Here is a 20,092-nt window from a genome sequence, read left to right as displayed (position 1 = left end):
GCCAGCTATACAATATGAAATTTATCCATGAGAACAACATTGGGATTGGATCCCTCTGTGTAGCCAATGATTAATGTAATAATTATTTTTTGTGTTTTCACAACATGATTTTTCTCTATTCAATGACAACAAACATGTATCATATGTAGACAAAGAGTGATCAACCATTCAATCTTCTAGGGTGTGCGTGCGTGCATGGAATTTACCTACTTCAAGAAATATCACAATATCAAAAACACGTACTCCTGGATATGTCATATATTTCATTAATTTTGTTTCGTAACCCCTTCACTCTTTTGCCAGTTGTGATTAATATTGTTAATCTCAGCTGGTCTAAATCCTGGATAAAAACTAGTATTTCCCTTTCTGCAACATACCAGATTTTTAACTTCTGTTAGTTCAGAACAAAATACTGTAACTGATCAAACTGGCTTGCATTGAAAGAACTGAGTGGAGAGAAAAAAATGCACAGGTGATCTTCCTTTAGCTTTTTGTGCAAGATCTTCCCTTTCTGTGCAGTGGTGCAGTGATATCAGGAACAGTGAACGAGATAATCACAGGGAGGGATGTTTAACTATAGTAGGTCATAAAAGGATCTTGAGAAGGAGCTTATGCAAAGTCTTACACACGAGTGTGAGCAAAAGGAGGACATCTTTGAGATCTGGGGTCATCTTCCTCATGTAATTATTTTCTCTTAATTTGGAAACTGTGTGAGCAGAAAATACTTTTTACCAACACAGGGATATCTTTGTAACTGACCCATTGGGCAGATTTGCATAATAACCCATTTTGGCATTAAGCTGCAGTGGGCTGGGTATTCCCCAAACTATATACAGTGAGCCTGACAGATGCTTGGAGATATCTGCTGTCAAAATGTCATTGCCACTCTTCATGGATGGATGGTGACTCAGCAAGGCTGCATAGAACTTTTTTACTTTCTCTGACAGCTGTCAAAAACCAAGCCATGAGTAATTTTTGCTGGCAAAAGATGTGTCTAGTAGATCACCTCTTCATGGTAAGATCCTCTCAAGTTTTGGAACTCATCAGGTTCCTCAGTCTTTTCCACCCATTCCCGAGAGTCTGGATGTTCATGAAAGTGGAAGAGTGCAAGTCATCCCCTTTTACAAGAGCACTGATGTTTGACAACTAGCTGTCCAAACTCCAGTTTCTTTTCAAAGGGTTGTGAAACACTCCTGTCATTTGAAAAAGCTCTTCGCAGAGCAAGCTGCTTTGTGCCACTTTGTGCTGCAACAGATCCATAGGCAGGAGAAAGTGCAATGTCTAGACACAGGTAGGAGCTAACAGATGTTCTCAGTGGCATAAGGTGTTCAGCTGGCCATTTCAAAATTATGCTGGACTTTGTTCTCATACGCAATTCTACAGCTCTGTGGATGTATATTTTTGGAGTTCATCTTTTTTTTTTTTTAAGTGGAGGTTGCAATCCTAAATACATGTATTTGGAAACAAGGAGTATTGAAATCACAGAGTATTTTGACCAAATAACACCTTTAAGTTATGTACAGGCCACTGCAGATATACCTGCAGATATTGGCATGTCTGTTTCTGAGGCTAATTGCTTTGACTGCATATTGCTGCTTTTGTGGTCTACATTGATGAGCACAGCTTTTTTGTTTTTTGGTCTACATGGTCATCAAGCTGGCTGCCCCTGTATCAGCTGGTAGATATCTGAGCTGGAGAGCCTGTCCCCAGGGAGTAATCTTTGTATATCTCACAAGGACAGGAGGGATATTGCTGCAGTACTGAAACCAAACTCCACCTTTTGCCCCACTCCAATTCTCCTTTTCATCCTGCTCTATCCTGCTGTTAAATTGCTTGGTGCACACTAGGCATGGGTACAGTCAAATTACCAGCAGCTAAAACATTCGGCCTTAGTGAAAAACAGATGTGGATCTTAAGGTGTTCTCAACATATACAGTACATCTCTAACATGGGACAAGGTTATTGCAGGGATAGCCTCACTCATGAGGTCCCTGCCTGATCTCTGCATTCATCAGAGCAAGCACTCCTAAGTCCACTGCATGGCTTAGAGGTTTGAGGAGCACTTGCAGCAGAGTATTTAGTGTTGTACTACCCACACCTTACGGCCACTCTTGCCACCAGACTTGCAGACAGAAACAGGGAAACCATGAAAAAGCATTGTAACTGAATTCACAAATAGTGACAAGCAATGGTGAAGCATGGAAACCTTAGAGCAGACCTCTGGTTCTCCATGGGGACTCATGGTAACCACTTCTGCATCCTTATGAATTCACAGATAACAACAAGCAATCTCTGACTTGTGGGTGAACACAGTCATTAGATCCACTTTCCCTTAAAGCTAGAGCTTAAGGTGGCTAACAATAAGAAAGTACAGCTAAAGCTCAACTGTACAGTTAAAATGTAAAAAGCTATCAGTAAAAAAATAAACAAACAGCTTCCACCAAATAAAAACCCATTTCAGTAAACAAGTCAGCTTTAAAAGACAGTGGCCTCTCTTGAGTCATTCATTCATAAAAATGAATTTGTGATTTGCATGTTGGTGGAAGGTCCATTGATGGACCCTTCCAGGGAGTTCTGAAGCCTGGGAGCCACTGAGAAGGCCTTTGTGAAACATACATATTCAGCGAAACATACTTCCAATGGTGGTGGAATAAAGAAGGGCCTCTCTCAGGGAGCAAAAAATCCAGGATGACTCATATGGGAGAATACATTTTTTCAAACAGCTCGGTCCCTAGTCATATAGAGTTTTCCAGGTCATAAGTAGCACTCTGAATTGTGCTCAGAAATAGTGAGGTAGCCAGTGAAGTTGCTACAGCAAAGGTAGCGCGTTGCTTTAAGCTGCCCTGGTCAATTATCAGGATACAGTATTCTGGCCCAGCTGAAGTTCCCAAACACGTTTCAGCGGCAGCTCCCCACAGAATGCATTACAGTAGTCCAGACAGGATGTAATTAAGACATGTTTCGCCACTGCCAGCTCTAACAACTCCAAGAATAAACATAGTTGGTACACTAGCCTACACTCCAGGCCCACTGGCAGGATTTCTTTGATCCAAATGTTAAATTACAACCACTAATAAATATACCTTTCTTTTTACCTCAGCATCAGTAAAAGCCACACATGAATGCATATAGTACTTTACTGTGCAAATGCTTCATTGGGATCAGTCCATACAATAAGATTGATGCTTCTGATGTGTTTCTTGCCTGTAGTTTTTCAATGTGCTGCTTGTGACTAATTTCTATAACATGATATGAATAAACTTCTGGGAAATCTAGATGTTTTAAAAACTTATTTTGCTTATGTCCTGGGAACTCAATAAGCTAAACCAATCATAGTCTATGTAATGTGCATTTCTTTCATGGTTTTAATTTCTCCTTTCCTACTGGCTTAAAGCTGGTATAATTAGCTCATGTTACATGTATAGAGAACCTATGTATTACAGTGCCAATTGCACTTACTCCTCAGTGTCCAAGTTTATTGAAAACAGTACCAGTATCAAAGACCCTATTGACAAATAGTGCCTAAATTAAGAGGGTTAAAATTACCTCTGGAAATACTTGGAGTACTAGTGCAACGTGAGTTCTTGTGAATATTTCAGTGTCTAAATGTCAGATGGTTTCATTGATCCAACTCCCCCAACATCATCTCAATACTGAAACTTAGCCAAGATAGCTGAAGTATATCTGACACTAGTTTAGCTAGCTCGTTCACATGGAGGGATCCAATCTGTTCCAAAAGAACTGTTTTAATTCTAGCTACAAGGTGCTTTTAGAGTTTAAAATAAAATAACCTTTCAGAAGGAACCTCTACAAAATGAAAAGTATTAAATAAATCAAGTTACTTTCTCTCTTTTTCTGTTCAAAGCAAATCATTCCACACTTGGGAGATAAAACAAACATATTACAGATGTATCTCAATTTACAGCTTACAGAATGAAATGCAATTGTCTGTTCTTGCTGGAGACTTTTAAAAAATAACTTTTTTACACAAAAGATCAGAAAAGTAACAGCAGCAGGTGCTAATCCACTGGAGACATGCCAGGACTATAAGCTACTGGATACCGTGGGTCAGCTCGGTTCACGAATGGAGCTAAATATAATATCTTGAGAATTAAAAAACAACTAGAAATAAATGGCATAGCAGTTAACCCTTTAAGTAAAATAAACCCACAAACAACCAAATGTGTACTATTTGAGAGTGCTTACACTTGATATTGTCTTAGGTAAGTGGCTAAGACCTATCCCAAGAAGTTTGAAATGCCCAAACATATTTGTGATTAATATGGGCCAGCAGTGTAAGACTCCTGAGATCTGGGAGGGCCAAGTCACCATTTGTCCACAGGGAGTAAATTCCAGATGACAGGCATTCACTGGGAGTTGAGCCAGCAGACAGCCTGAATGCAAGCAGGCATGGCTCATTCCTGCCTAGAATTTACAAACATTCTGGAGCATCTCTGACATTCTATTTCCTTACAAGTATGTGGCCATAACTGTGACTAGACTGGGTCAAGAATGACTAGGCAACCCAAAACAAAATATAGTTATCTTCATAAGAAAAGGGTCTTGAAAACTGGGAGTCTATCCAGAAGCTGTAGGCAGGGCAATCACCAAGAACACAGAAAATGACTGGTGGTAATAATCTATATGCGTTATGTTGGAGAATTAGCATAGCTAGGCTGGCTCTGACTAGTCTTCAAGGCCACCAACAGGCTTACTGTCCATGGATGTAAAAACTGCTCTCTCATAGTTAACAATAAGCCAATTCTTCCGAACTTTCTGTGTGGCTAGTTTTGCCCCACACACAGCCCAGTGAGCTCCTAAGGCCATCTTTTGTATGGATAAATCAAGCCCTATTCACATGGCATCCTTTGCACTGTCCTCTCAATGCTTCACTCAGTTCAATTACATATCCCATCTACACATAATGCATTAGGGAAGGGTAGTTTTGCTGCTGTATGCAACCCCCGGCCATCCATTACATCCTTCCAGAGAATTAAAAAAAACATTTAATCTGAAGGTTAAAAAAAGGGCTGCAATCCAGCTTAAACCAAACCAATGCATGTTTTGCAACTGCTCCCTGCTTACAACTGTTTGATAAGATGCTAATAACCCAGTATATTATGTGACTCAAACTCTAGGAAATATTTCCTTTAAGACAACCATTCTAGTTCTGTTTTTGCAAATGGGCCAATAACAAAACCTCATTGTAAAAGGTTTTCCTTAAAAACTATCTTCATAAACATTCATAACCTGGAAGTCAATAATTCAGCTTAAAAGGTGTGAGTGACCCCTGCATACAATGAACAGCACTACATAAAAAAGCAATACATTGATATGGATATCCTGAACTTACAAATCTCTGTAAATTTATCTTAAAGCATCTATTAGCACATGTTAGAGGACTATGAATTTATTAAAATAATATAATTCAACAGTGTTGTGTCGATTATGTGTTGGTATCTTCTGCAGTTACTCATCCAAACACAGAAATGGAGTACCTGAGACCTACCAGATTTCACTGTGCAAGCAGAACATATTTCAGCAGCTTTGGATCACTGGGCTCTCCTCTTTCTGTGGTTTTCAGAAGACATGCCATGAAGGCAGCCTTAGCTATCATAAATATGACCATAGGACAGAGGTCAATGGATCCACAGGCAACTAGCTTCATAATATGTATTGGCATATTTCTCAGAATATTTATTCTGTTTAATGGCTGAAGCTTCTTTGGTATAGCAGTTTGAGACAATTTCTTTTATTTTCTAAAGACTGATGAAGAGGAAGAATGACAGCCTGTCTTTAAAGATATAGTTTAGACAATACCTTTCAAACAGGATGTAATTTATACTCACTTACCTGACAATAAGTCCCTTTCCACACAACTGAACTTGTTTGACTTCATATTGTACACAGGTAAGTCTGCTTTTTATATCCATGACACATGAACTTGAAAAAGGGGTGTTTTAGCCCAAACACTGCAGGACTATTTCTGCAGTCTTTGTTGACCTAGATGGGTACAGAAATATCTAAGTCCAAAACTGTTTCCACTGGTCAGCATGAAGCACTAAAACTGAAATTTAGAGGTTAATTTCTCCGTGATAATCTTCTTTTACAGACAGAATTCTTTCTTGATGGAAAACTGAAAATTTCATCCTCATCTTCTATAGCACTGGCATAAGTGTAGGATCAAGTGACTTAAGGGAATATTTCAATGGTTACTTCAAATCAGTCTTCTTTTTTCCAAGCACTTTTGTTATATAACTTTCTTGTTCTTTCTGTATCTTAAACTCAGATGTTTCTTTTCTACAAAAAAGTGAAAGATGCACAGAGAGAAACTGTAACAGCAGATTGCAAGAACATTCACTACATAATATTCTGTGAAAAAATAGGCATCAAAACAGTGTAATCCTTGAGTTCTGGCACATCTACATCAGAAAACTAAAGGGAAGAACACCCATATGTGTGAATACCCCTGAACAGACACAGAATTGATAAAGATAACTATTACCATTCCTACAGAAGTGAAAAATCTTGTGTAAGGAAAGTTTCCTGCTCCAGCTGAACTGGTTTGGACATCAAGATAAACCACAGGAAATCAGGTTGAGAAGAGACAGCAGCAAGTGCATTCTCCTTTGCCAAAGTGTGCAATTTGTGAATTCTCAGTGAATCTACTACTGCTGCTTTAAATTCAAGATGTGACTGAATCTCTTTAAAGTCAATGATGGATACAAGTGGGGAAAAAGAGGTTCCAAACCAAAATACTTACTTTAAGGTTTGCTTCTGCTTGTTGATGAAGTGTTGCAGCTCCTTGATCTCATTCTCTTTGTAGTTAAGAATGTCTTCCTGTTTCTGAATATGGGTCTCAATTTCTATAAGAGGTATTTGGGAGTTATCAATTTACTTATCTCTCGGTCTTAAAAGCTCAGAATATATAGAGTTCCCATAAAACTATTTTCTGCATTTACCTGACTGAACAATAACACCAAATATATGGTGCCATATGTATTTTATACTCTAAAATTCCAAAGTCTGTGACAAGATTGTCATGTCAACGGATATAGTTGTTTTTAAACTTTCAAGCAGAATACTCTTGTTCTGAGACACATTTGCTGAATATTGCCCAGAATTTCTTCCTATTATATTATAGTCAATGCCTAATGCTATGCTTCTTTATCATTCAAGTATAATAACCACAATCAAGACTGGCATAAGAGATTGCATACAGCAGTTATAATAAGCTACTAGAAGACACCTAGTGATATTATATACAGCAGTGGATTAATAAAATTAAGGAAGTTAGTGATTATATATAAACTCATCAGGAGACTAGAAGACTCTCTATGACAGGAATTTAAAGGATGACTAAAGGGGGATCCAGGATTATAAGTATATGCACACCACAGAGAAAGTGGAGAGCAAGCAAGCACAAGCGCACTAATTCACACAGTACATAGAGGAAAACCCCAGTGTTTGCCACCACTCACCTGCTCTGAATCACAACTCTGTGATAGGCATTTGCAAACATGTTATTTGCCACCATTCAACACAACCCTGATAGGTACATGCCTTCAAATGGTACTGTCCTGTGACCTTCCTTTTAAGACAATAAAATAATCTAGTGAACTTACCAGTGCATTTGCTTATCAGTTTGTCTTTTTGGATTGATTGCTTTAGCACTTTGCTATTTACACAAGAAAGTCTACAACAGAAGTAACAATGACAAATTGTAAAAGCAGTTTACAATCTTGTTTGCACATTCAATTTGCTAATGCTTCTATGACTGGGATAAGAATTTCAAGTCCCAAGGCCACTTGCCACCACTTATGCTGATCAAGCAGGACTATCTTTGAGACAAAGATTAAATGAGCACAAATCAGCCATCAAGAATAAGGACATCAATAAGCCTGTAGGTGAATGCTTCAGGCTCTCTGATCATTCCATCAAGGATCTCAGGGTGGCAGTTCTAATGAAATTGAAATCAGCAGCTCTTTTGGGATTCGAGATTGCAAAACAAGAAATGACAAATTTGGCATACTAATCAGGGGTTCAGTAGGGACTATGGTTTCTATGCACAGAAAGACTTCTTGGGAACAATCCCAAGGCCCCTGCCCAGCTTCTAGGGGTCTATAGGATAGTTTGGATTCCCAAATCTGAGGTCAGAGACAGAGCTCTGGGCTGGAAATTCATTGCTTCAATCCACCTCCACACAATCTTCAGGTCAGGGAGGAAAGAACTGTCCCAACGTCTCTCCAGGGGTGGAGACTCATCCCCAGAGGAGGAGTTCTTGGGTGGGAATTGTGGAGGCCAGGGTACGGCATATTCCATGCCTTGTGCAGCCTCCTTTAATCTCCTTCGAAGGGCCCAGCTTAGGCAGTCAAGAATGCAGAGTAAGAGGAGCAGGGAGGAAAAGTCTGCCTCTGCCACTGGATTACTGTTGGCTTCTCAGTTCAGAGGCTAACAAGTATCTTGATACTGCACCCCTAGTGCACTCCGGGGCTTGCAACTTGAAGGGAATGAAGTGCTTATTGCAAATCTGTCTGTTGTCCTTTCAGACTCAAAACATTCAGTTCCACTTATAGCATCTGATGAAGTGCGTTGTAACCCAGTCTGTGTGTGCACGTGCTCCATTTAACCCTTCAATTGATAGACAGTGAACACAGTTATACTATAATATTATTTACTAAGCTTTCTTTGCAGTCCATCAGATAAAATGTATTCGAGCTGTTTAAACATGATACTTAGGCACTTTTGGAGGCATCACTCTTGGAGTCATGGAGCTCCCTGATCTACAAAACAACATCAATCATACCTACAGTTGTGCAGCAGTAACCGTCTTTACATGTCCATTATGATGTTACAGTGACATAACAATATGCACATACACCTTATCCTAATGCTAAACTCATTCCTTGCATGTATTTTGTTAGATAGTAAAAATGGCACCGTCCAGCAAAGGAGGAGAATGTCAGCAGGCCTGTGGGTACCCCAAGGTTTGCAGAAGCAGGGGTGCGGGGTGAAATGCAAAATAGCTCCATGAGATATAAAAGAGCCAGTCAGAAGCAAGAGGTGTAGTAGCAGAGACAGAAGATGCAGAGTACAAGAATGGAGTATTCTGAAGAATGGAGCATGGCTGGATGGCAGACACCCTGAAGAGGAACACTTTGTACTGTGAAGTTGGTTATCTATTCAAATAAAGCTAGTGGCCCAATCCTATGCAGTTAAGTGCACTGAAACTAGTAGGGTTTAAGTGCACATATGTTTTTAAAGGATTAAGCTGTTCCCTTTCACAGTACTATGCAGGTTTAACATGCAAAGCAAGTGAAATGTAGTATATATTTGCTGTATGTTAATGTGGACAGCCACAGTTCAAGTCTAACCACAGCTATAGTTAGAATGAACAACACTGAGCAAGCATTTTGACTGCTTCCTTATGCTAATGATAATATTGAAAGATTGTGCAAATTAAAAAATCTTGTCTCACCTCAAAGGGATAGGAGGGACTATGAATCTAATAACATTAAATTTTCTCTCATTTATCTTCCTGAATTTCTAGCACAGAGACTACACTTTACAGTCAATGGATACTAGCAGTAATTCAGCAAACATTTCATAGGATTGCAGTATGGGTAACTAGTTGCTCTATGTAGTGCTTTGCTAAATCAAAAGCTGTGAAACTGATTGGTGAATTCCTAGTTCATAGATGCACTAAAGTGAAAAGCTGTTCACACAAAGAAGAAAAATAATTGCCTAATAGATTTTAGAGCATCCAATTTACAGTGATCCAGTTTACAGTGATCAGCCAGTTCCTGTGAAAAGCCGGAAAGTAGGAAGCTGAGAAATAGCACCATCCTGTTTCTGTTGCTCAGCAACTGGTACAGAGTGGTATCCTGCTCTGATACTGGAGATAATATGTGGCCATTGTGCCCAATGACAATTGATAGCCTTATCCCTTAACCATCAGAAATATGCTTCTGAGAATTAATTGCCTATTATTCAGGATTAGCATTCATCAATGGCTGTTTCTGATACTGCAGGAAACAAAAATGCCTTCAGTGAATGATGACCCTGCTTATTCCTGTAGCATTTTGGTATTTTGGCCAGACTTGGGGTTAATTAAGAAGGATCTTTTCAAAGGAACAGCAAACTGTTTTCTCCACTAGGTAAGAAGCTAATATCCCAATCCTATGCATGCTAATTCCAAAGCCAGCCCTACTTTGCTTCAAGGCTGCAAATCCTAAAAACATTTTCTTAAGAATGAAACACACAGAGTAAAGCAGGATCCACTGCAAACCTCTCTGAAAAACTGTTGACTCTTACCACTTCCCTGTTATGAATAGCAGATACTGAAGAGCAGCAAGTCAGTTTTTCTGAGAGGTGCTAGGATCCTTCCAGCATCTGAACATCTGCAATGCAGATGCTCTTCTCCAGTGTTCAGACAGTTTACTACTGCTGCTTGTATGGCTCTTCATAAATTTTAATAATTGTACACCTTTTAGAGTATCAAGTCCTATTAAAATTTAGCCTTTTGAATTATGTAGTTTCTTTAGTGTTCTAATGTTCTTTTTTATTGCTTTGCAATCTTAGTTGTTTTAATCTGCTGTGCTCCATTTTGATGGCTTTTTAGCAAATAATGTGGTATATAACAATAACCACAACAACAGTTTAGAGGCTGGGAGAGAGGAGCTGCGGGTTTCCTGGGGACTGCACAGAAAGCAGCGTGTTTGGGGATTGTAACTAATGTGATGTCTGTCCTCCTTTTCATGCAGGCAAGTAGCAGCCAGCTCTTTTCTTTGTGACCCCCACCACAAACTTAGAAGCATACGCTTTGTCAAATGCTCGCTTCTCCCTCTCAAGCTGCTTTGACAGAATATCAATCTCCCCAAGGGCAAATTCCAGCTGTTCAGATGTCCTGGCTAAATTACACTTTGTCTTTGTGTGTTCTTCCACTTCATTCTGTAAATTAAAGTACAGTTGAAGAATTAATTGTATTGCCTAATCATTTTTCTGGAGCATCATTTTAACACACATAGTATCCAACTTGTATTAGAAAAAGAAAGCATTGCTGTTCTCTCCTCTCTTTCTCAAGTATTCTGATATCACTTCCCCAATATTGAAATCACAACATACAACACCATTTTCAATGCAATACTAATCAATTTAAAGGCTATGTGAGTCTCAACTGTTCTAGTCACTGTACAGAACACTGAAAAGATGCACTATCACTAATTTCTTTATTATTTATTCATTTTTATGCCACCCAATTTGGCAAAGCACCTCTGGGTGGCTCACAATTACAAGATAAAAACACAATAAAAACAAATAGCATTATATTAAAATACAATAACAATAAAATACAAGCAGAGAGAGTTAACTTATCAGATATAAGTAACTGAAAGCAGCATACCTCTAGTTTCCTCACTATAGCCTCATACGCCTTCTTGTTTACGGAGCTCTCCTCCTGTATTGTTAACTATAAAAATGATGTTATGAATTAGTTGTTTGTAAATAAGATGCTTGGTATTATGCAAGATCACTAAATATAATCATAATTTAGGCCACTAAATATAATCATAATTATAAACAACATAATACATTGGGTTTTTTACAGTTTAACTATTAAGAATTGGGTGTACCTGGAGCCCCTTTACAGAAGAGTGTGATATTATTATAATTGAAGATTGGTTGGATTGTTTGCCGGTGGAACCCCCTCTGGGTGAGGATGTGGATCAGTCTACTGTTATGGTGGCTCATCCTTCCCACAATGGGGAGAAAATCTGAAAGGAACTGTAATGACTGTATAGCAATCACGAAAACAGGGAATCAGATTTACCATTCTAGCTACACTTGTGTGGGGACTCAGTTGGGAAATTGTATGCACAACAACACTATGTATCAGATTTGTGAACACAATGGTAAGAAAATATGCTATGATCCAAAGGCAAACCCAAGAGAATACTGGCTGGAGGTTAGGCACCTGACCAGTACAGGGGAAGTACTGAATTCCACCCAGATACATGATCTGGACCAACAGGTGAATGTCTTTTTGATGTGTGTGCTGCTATTGGCAAAAATCCTTGGCCTAAATGGAAGTGTGGCTCCCCGAGTTGGATCCGCACCTACTCCCAGAATGACAATATATGTGTCCAGCAAATGGACTCAAAGTGGGGTGCAGTAGCACTGCAGACTGGAATTACTGCAATGAATGGAAATGTGTAGCTTGGCGGACGTGGACAATGGAGGGGCGCTCAGCCCTTCTGAGTAAAGGGATTGCACAACCGAATTGTGACCAGGACCATTGCAATCCAGTTAACTTCACGGTTCTGAAGCCCAGGTACTGGAAACTACAGTGGAAGGGACAGTTTGGAATCCAGATTGCAGGAACTGGATCAGACCCTGGCACTGTGATCCATGTGGGGATTAGATCTATAGTCAGACATCCAAGGGAGCATAGGTTGTTCCACACATTGTATGAAGAACTGGACACAAAAATAGAGATTCCAACAATCACCAAGAATCTATTTGTATATTTGGCAGAGAGGATAGCTTCCTCTCTGAATGTGACAAACTGTTATGTATATGGAGGCACTAATATGGGAGAACAATGGCCCTGGGAGTCAAAGGAGTTTAACTTAAGCAGTAAAGCAGGAAGCAATGTGTCTTTGACGTTTAGTGATCATCATAAGGAGAGATCTACCCAGTGGACTCTTAAGACTTTTATTATTGGACATTTGTGTTTTACACGGTCCAGAACTGAATTCAACCAGACAGCGGGGACTTTGGTGTACAGTAATCAGCTGTTCAACAATAGTAGTTCTGCCCCTCGGTCTTATTGATGGAGTGGAGAGAACTTAACTCAACCAAATAACCCTTTTGAGAAAATAGCTCAGTTGAAGGGACTATGGAAAGAAGTGGGGAATGTCACCTTGGACTGGAAGGCTCCAGATGGATTATACTGGATCTGTGGAAAGTTTGCGTACACCCAATTGCCGAAGAGATGGACTGGAGCCTGTGTGTTGGGGACAGTGAGACCCAGCTTCTTTCTATTGCCCATTCAACAGGGAGAGCGCCTGGATGTCCCTGTGTAATTTATTCAGGTAACCACAATGCCAAGGATAAACCAACATGGGGAAAGGATAATGACATTAAAGGTAGTAAGAGGTAGAAAATCCTCCCCAGAGCAGACTCTGCTGGAGGAATTTCTGGAGAACAATTTTAAGTTAGTAACAGTAAGTGTTAAAAAAAGAAAAAGGGTGAATTGTGAGAAATGAAATGTTACTGTTACTAAGTGTTAAGGTGAAATACAGGATTAGGACAGGATCATTGAAGTCTCTTAAGGCCAAAAGGCCTGAGAATCGAATCATGTAAACAGTTGTACTAAGGGAAGCAGTGCTTTTTACATCAAAGTCCTGAAAAATACCAGAGAGGGTAAAAGTGGAGGGACAGTGGTAAAACTGTCACCTTCAGTGGAAGAGAGCAGGCAATTGATTACTTTACAACTGGCCATAATGAGCCTGGAGCAGTCCTATCTCATCCTCCCGTAAGATTTATGAAACAAGTTGGCATCAAGTGAGAGGCTCCAAGGCCAAGCTGCCCTGTTGAACTTTTAGAAGGAACTGCACATGCTTAATAGGTGCATGAATAGTAACTGACACACCTCTCATAGGTAATAGGCTCAATAGCATGAACATGAGATGTATGAGCGGGAGGGGGGACCATATCAAGGGGTAGTATGATGTAGGCCAGGCATGTCCAAAGTCTGGCCCAGGGACCAATTGCGGCCCGTTTTCAAATTTCGAGCGGCCCGCAGCCTCTTCTCCCTGCCGGCTCAGCCTGTCACTTATCCCCGCCGGCCGGCATTTTTCCCTTCACCACACAGCGGTTCCTGCAGCTGTCCCCTGCTGCCTCCTGCTCCTTCAAGGCTGGTGGTTATATTTCACCAGAAGATGGCAGTAGACCTGAGTCAGCACTCTCGCCATGTGACTCTTGTGACACAAGGCTTGTGTGCCCATTTCTAAAATGGCGACTGTAACTAAAAAAAGGAAAGTTGACAGCGAGGGCCGCCGCTTCCAGGACAAGTAGAAATTGGAGTATTTTTTTTACTGAAACACGAAACAACTGTGTCTGCCTAATTTGCCAAGAGACTGTGGCTGTTTTCAAGGAATTCAATATCAAGAGGCACTACCAGACGAAACATGCTAACTACAACAAGCTAACTGGGAACGAACGTGGTGAAAAATTGAAGGAACTGGAAGCTGCTTTAATGGCACAGCAGCACTTTTTCACAAGAGCCCGTGAGTCAAATGAAAATGCCACAAAGGTAAGCTACGAGGTGGCAACGCTGATTGCCAAGCACTGCAAACCTTTTACTGAGGGTGAATTTATTAAAGACTGCGTGATGAAAATGGTGGAGAAAATTTGTCCTGAGAAGAAGCAAGAGTTTGCCAATGTTTGCCTGGCTCATAACACTGTGGTACGGAGAATTGAAGACGTTTCATCTGATATTAAGAGACAGTTAGAGGTAAAAGGAGTGGAGTTTGACTTTTTTTCGTTAGCCTGTGACGAAAGCACAGATGCATCTGAAACCTCTCAGTTACTGATTTTTTTGAGAGGAGTGGACAATGACATGAACATGAGTGAAGAGCTACTTGACCTCCAGAGCCTTAAGGACCAAACAAGAGGAACAGAATTATTTCTGTTTGTTCTGCCATAGAGGACATGAAACTACCGTGGAATAAAGTCACTGGGATTATTATGGATGGCACACCTGCCATAGCTGGCGAGCGAAGTGGATTATCAACCCTAGTCTGTAACAAAGTCAGCGAAGGAGGCAAAGCTATAAAACTCCACTGTATTATTCACCAACAAGTTCTCTGTACCAAACATCTGAAATATGATCATGTTATGAAACTGGTGATGAAGGCTATTAATTATATTCACTCCAAAGCCCTGCGCCACCGCCAGTTTCAACAGTTTCTACTCGACATCCAGGCTGAATACAGAGATGTTGTGTATCACAACGAGGTAAGATGGCTCAGTCGGGGGTCTGCACTGTAGCGTTTCTACTCTCTTACGGAGGAAATTGGACAATTCTTGGCAAAAAAGGGACAACCGATGCCAGAGCTATCTGATCCTGTTTGGCTGGCTGATTTTGGATTTTTAGTTGATATAACACGACATCTGAATGTGCTGAACACAAGCCTTCAGGGGCAAAATGCAGTGGTAAGCCAACTGTATTCACATATCAAAGCCTTTGGGACCAAGCTGCTACTTTTCCAAAGGCACTTGTCACAAACGCAGCCCAATACCACACATTTCCCATCACTGCAGGAAATAATGACCAGTTTTCCAAAGAACAATATGAGTGCGCAAATAAGGAGGTATGAAGCAGACATCTCATCTCTGGCTGAGGAGTTTCAACAGCGCTTTCGGGATTTTGCAGCTATTGAAAAGGAGATCACGCTTTTTTCACCTCCTTTCTCTGTGGACCCTGATGACGCTCCAGACCACCTGCAGCTGGAGCTCATTGAGCTGCAGTGTGACACCGAGTGTCGCAGTCGGCACCAACAGCTCCCTCTTGTCAACTTTTACCGCCAGCTGGATAAAGACAGGTTCCAAGAGATTCGAACATTTGCTAAGAAAATGCTGAGCTTGATTGGTTCGACAGACTTGTACGAGAAGACATTCTGGGTTATGAACATTAACAAGAACCGCGTGAGGACGAGACTAAGCGACTTTCACCTGCGTGATATCTTGTGCATCAAAACCACTGTTTTTGAGCCAGACCTGGCCTATATAATGCAGTTGAGATCTCAGTATCACCCTTCACATTAGTGCAGTTATTTGTTTAGTCTTTCATAAAATAGTTCATTTGCATTTAATGTTAATGGTTCAAAGAATGTCAGGCTGAATGGTCGGCCCCCATACATTTTCACCTCACCAAATCTGACCCTCCTTGCAAAAAGTTTGGACACCCCTGATGTAGGTGGACGGAGAAGAATGTACCTTCTGAGTAGCCCAGCCAATGGGAGAAAAGAGGAAGGGTCTGCGAGCCGGGAAAAGGGAATAAAAGGAAATGTTTTGTGTGTGAACAGTGTGCTACCTGTGTGGTGGGCGCCCGCTCTTGCAAGAAGAATTAAACTTCTCTGCTTGTTACTTTGCCTCCATATCGTCACTGCTTTTTATTTTATTCCTGACAATTGGATTTTTATACTCCTTACATTATGACTTGACAAGCACATAACAGCAACAAATCTGCCTAGGCTCTGTCTGATTAAACAGCCTTCCAGAGTCCAGTGCCCTCCAGATGCATAAAATTATAACATTCATTAATTCTCAAGTGGGGATGGTTGGAGTTGCAGTGAGTCACTTCACATAACCACATAGTCTTTCTGTGCCATATTTCAGATATTGTGTGTTCTGGAGCATTGCTGCTTACATTGTGATTTAGTTATCAACTTAAATGAAACCAAATATAAAGGTAATAATTAATAAGAACATTAGATGAGCCTTGCAGGATCAAACCAAAAGTTCATCTATTCCAGGGTCCAGTTTGCAACAACTGTCAACCAGCTGCTTCAAAGCTGGGCATGAAAACAACAAGCACCCCTCTTTTTGGTGTCCCCTAGCAAATGGAGGCAGCGGTACACAGCTTCTGAACTTGGAGGTTCCAACAAGATAACTGCTAAAAATAAACTTTATTTAACTTTTCATAAGAACACTAGAGCTTGTCCTGCTGCATCAGACTAAATTTCCATCTAGTCTGGAAACTGTTTCCAACAGTAGCCAGACAGAAGTTTTCAGGAAGCTCAGCAAAAGGAAATGAACAAACAGTCCTCTTCCATTATTTTCATTCCCAAAAATTGATATTCAGCAGCAAACAAATGTACTACCATGGTTTATATAGTCAATTACATGCAAGACCTGCAACAAAGTGTTACTGTATGGAGCATTTCTATGCAGTGCCCTCTTCCAGGTTACTCCATTGTATTCTCCTCACTTGCATCCTATCAATCTATATTCAATGGCCACTAAGCATGCAAACATGTTTTGGGTTCCACCATGCAGAATTATTTTGTACTTCTGCAAACCAGATGATTTTAGGGTCCACAAAGGCTTCAATAGATATTGGTAATATAACAGATTCATTAATAATTCTATACTGTTCATTGGCAGCGTTCAAAAAGCACATGCCTGCAGCAAGAAAGAGTGAAAGAAAGGGTTATGGAGCCCCACATACATCTGATGGGACAGCAGAGTAGTGGCTACTCCTGTCCAGCATTGTGGAGGCTGAAGTTCAAATTGCCATCATAATTAATTTAGAAGAAATAATTATGTTTAAACCTCCCTTTTCTATCTTTTTTTAAACTTCTAATTATCCAGCCCTCCCCAACATGGTACCTTCCAAATGTATTATGACTACAACTCCCAGAATTCCCAGCCAGCTGTTATGGAAACTGCAGTCCAGTGCAATTGGTGGACCCCTCTTAGGGGAAGGCTCATCTTGCTTAACTTAGAGGGTTGCTGTGATTCTGTTTTCTCTTCAATGGCACCTTCTCAAAATGGGGAGAGGGAACAAGTGGGGTACTGCAGGGTTCAGTCCTGGACCCAGTGCTCTTCAACATTTTCATTAATGATTTGGTCAGGGAAATACAGGGAGTGATTATCGAATTTGCAGATGACACAAAACTGGGTGGGATAGCTAATAGTCTGGAAGGTAGAAATTAGATTCAAGGTGATCTTGTTAGATTGGTGTGCAGGGCTGAAAACAAGAGAATGACATTCAATAGGGACAAAAGCCAAGTTCTGCACCTAGGAAAAAGATACCAACAGCATTGTTACAAGACTGGGAATATTTGGCTCAACAATACCGCAAGTGAGAAGGATCTTGGAACAGTTGTAGATTACAAACTGAATATGAGTGAACAATGATGTGGCTGCAAAAAGGGAAAATGCTATTTTAGGCTAAATTAATAGAGGCATCAGCTTCCAAATCCTGAGAAGTACTAGTTCCCCTTTACTCAGCACCAGTTAGGTCTCATTGGGAGTACTGTATCCAGTTCTGGACACCAGTTTAAGAAAGATGCAGACAAGCTGGAAAAGGTTCAGAGGAGAGCAACGAGGAGGATCCAGGGAGTGGACACAATGAGAAGAGACTGTTTTAGTTTTTCTGCACCCTATGAAAACTGGGCATATTTACCTGGAGAAGACTGAGGGGTGATATGTTAACACTCTTTAAGTACTTGAAAGGCTGTCACAAAGAGGAAGGGCAGGATCTCTTCTCGATCATTTCAGAGTGCGGGACACTGAATAAAGGCAGATTCCAGCTAGATATCAAGAAAACTTTCCTGACCGTTAGAGCAGTACAACAATGGAACCAATAACTAGTGTCACAGTAGAGGCATTCAAGATGCAACTGGACAGCCATCTGAGGATGATTTAACTTGGTCTCCTGCACTGAGCAGAGGGCTGCACTCGATGGCCCTCTGGCTCCCTCCAGCTCTATCTTATGATTCCATGCCGATAACATGCATGGAGGGGAAGAATCACGTATGCTGCACTAAATACTTTAAAGGAACATATTAAGCACAAGGGGAGACACGACCCTGGATTACGTTCTCTTAACCACGGAGGAACATTTTTTAAAAAGAAAAAATATCTGTGTATGTGGGCTAGAGGGCAGTCACAGGCAGCAGACCTTCTGCCACCTCTCGGGCGTTGACAAGACGACCTTGAAATTGCTACTAGTGGTGTTGCCGCTGTCCCGACAATGGGAGAAGCCAGGGCACCTCACCGCAGATTCGCTGCAGGGGCTGAGGAAGAGACAGACCTCCCGACCGACAGCCCTGCCGTCCTCCCACCGGCCTCGCACCTGCCGCCTCAATCTATCCAGCAAAGCCGCCTGCACCTCGATCAGGTCCCGCAACTGCTGGAAAGCGACTGACGATGCCATTTTATGTTCGCGCTCTCGACCGCTAGCCTGCGCTGATTGGAAGTGCCCGCGCTTCCTCTTCGACCAGTGGCCAAACGAGACCGAAACTCTGGTCGCGCGAGAGTTCCTTCTCCAACGCCCCCCCCCCTCCCGCCCGGAAGAGAAAGCCGCGGTAGCGTTGTCGGGTTACCCAGCGTGGGACTGGCAGTTGCGCTTGGCTGCAGCGCCTGATTGGCTGCTGACCGTTCCGAAACGGAACGCGCTGACATGCTGTGCAAAGCGCAGGCTGGGAAAGACTCCTGCGGTTGCAGATTTTCCGCGCTAGCTGAGCGGTGAAAGTGATGTGCTGCCCAAAGCGTATATTCACTTTGATCGAGCTGCTGGGGAAAGGGTGGCCGCTTGTACATCGGCAAAAAGAAAGGGAGGCTAATTTGTACAAAATGCGCACGCTCGCGCGCACACACACATATGCGCAAATTTAGGACTAGTCGTTAAAATGTTAATAGGTACATAGTGCATAGCAACATAAGCATGTTGGGTGACCTGTGTGACTTGCTTGGTCTGCCTTCCAGGTAGATTATTCCTTTTGCTGATGGTTCATCTTTAACAGGTACTTGGCTTGGACAACCTTTCAAAACAAGATGCCTTCAAAATAAGTGGACAGTATTCTGACAGCCTTTCATAGGTAATTCTGCCCTCTGTAGTAACTGATTTCGCAGCTTCAAGTATGAGAAGGGTGACAAAAAGCTGAAATTTGAAGTTTAGTAAATAGGTGTTGGCAGTGATGTACCTACTAGATATCCACTTTAATGAATAATTTTATTAGTTACCATATAACTACAGTATATACTTTTAAATGAATAGTAAGACAATGCAACAAAAAAGATCAAATGGACAACAAAGCTGTGTCCGGCTTTTAAAAAGCAGTGAAATGGTTCACAAGGAAATGTGTGTAAAAAGTGTTATTTCAATTTTTCAAACCCACCAATAACTAATACTACCCCCCCCCAAAAAAAGATTGCTGCATGCTGTGGAATGCTAATCTCCAATCTCTATTTTAATATGCAAAACTGGCTCCAGAGCACCTTACAAAGGAATGGGATTTGGATGGGAAAAAACAGGACTTTTCCCTTGTCCATTATCTTATCTCTGTCTGCCAATCTGATA

The 20,092-nt window shown here is 41.1% G+C and overlaps 1 protein-coding gene across 1 annotated transcript; it reads right to left on the bottom strand.

The window, feature by feature from the left end:
* Positions 1-3,174: 3,174 nt before the first annotated feature.
* On the bottom strand, positions 3,175-18,949 carry SPATA24 (spermatogenesis associated 24). The gene is made up of 6 exons (XM_044444330.1): positions 18,866-18,949; positions 11,402-11,467; positions 10,820-10,950; positions 7,626-7,696; positions 6,764-6,866; positions 3,175-6,300 (listed from the first exon to the last, which is right to left on the bottom strand). The coding sequence occupies exons 1-6, from the start codon at positions 18,944-18,946 to the stop codon at positions 6,213-6,215; spliced, it is 540 nt and encodes a 179-aa protein (XP_044300265.1). The 5' UTR covers positions 18,947-18,949; the 3' UTR covers positions 3,175-6,212.
* Positions 18,950-20,092: the final 1,143 nt, after the last annotated feature.

This window comes from Varanus komodoensis, unplaced genomic scaffold (assembly GCF_004798865.1).
Source record: "Varanus komodoensis strain SLA01 unplaced genomic scaffold, ASM479886v1 scaffold44_3, whole genome shotgun sequence".
Taxonomy (NCBI): domain Eukaryota; kingdom Metazoa; phylum Chordata; class Lepidosauria; order Squamata; family Varanidae; genus Varanus; species Varanus komodoensis.
Note: the sequence above shows the minus strand (reverse complement) of the source record. Positions and strands in the feature narration are given on the sequence as shown.

What these genes read in the sequence shown, in the direction of transcription:
- SPATA24 (XM_044444330.1), bottom strand. Translation starts at nt 18,946, where the DNA reads ATGGCATCGTCAGTCGCTTTCCAGCAGTTGCGGGACCTGATCGAGGTG. An exon ending in ACTGATAAGCAAATGCACTG is followed by an intron (nt 6,867 to 7,625) that starts GTAAGTTCACTA and finishes TACCTCTTATAG; the next exon opens with AAATTGAGACCCATATTCAG. An exon ending in AAGCAGAAGCAAACCTTAAA is followed by an intron (nt 6,301 to 6,763) that starts GTAAGTATTTTG and finishes ACTTTTTTGTAG; the next exon opens with AAAAGAAACATCTGAGTTTA.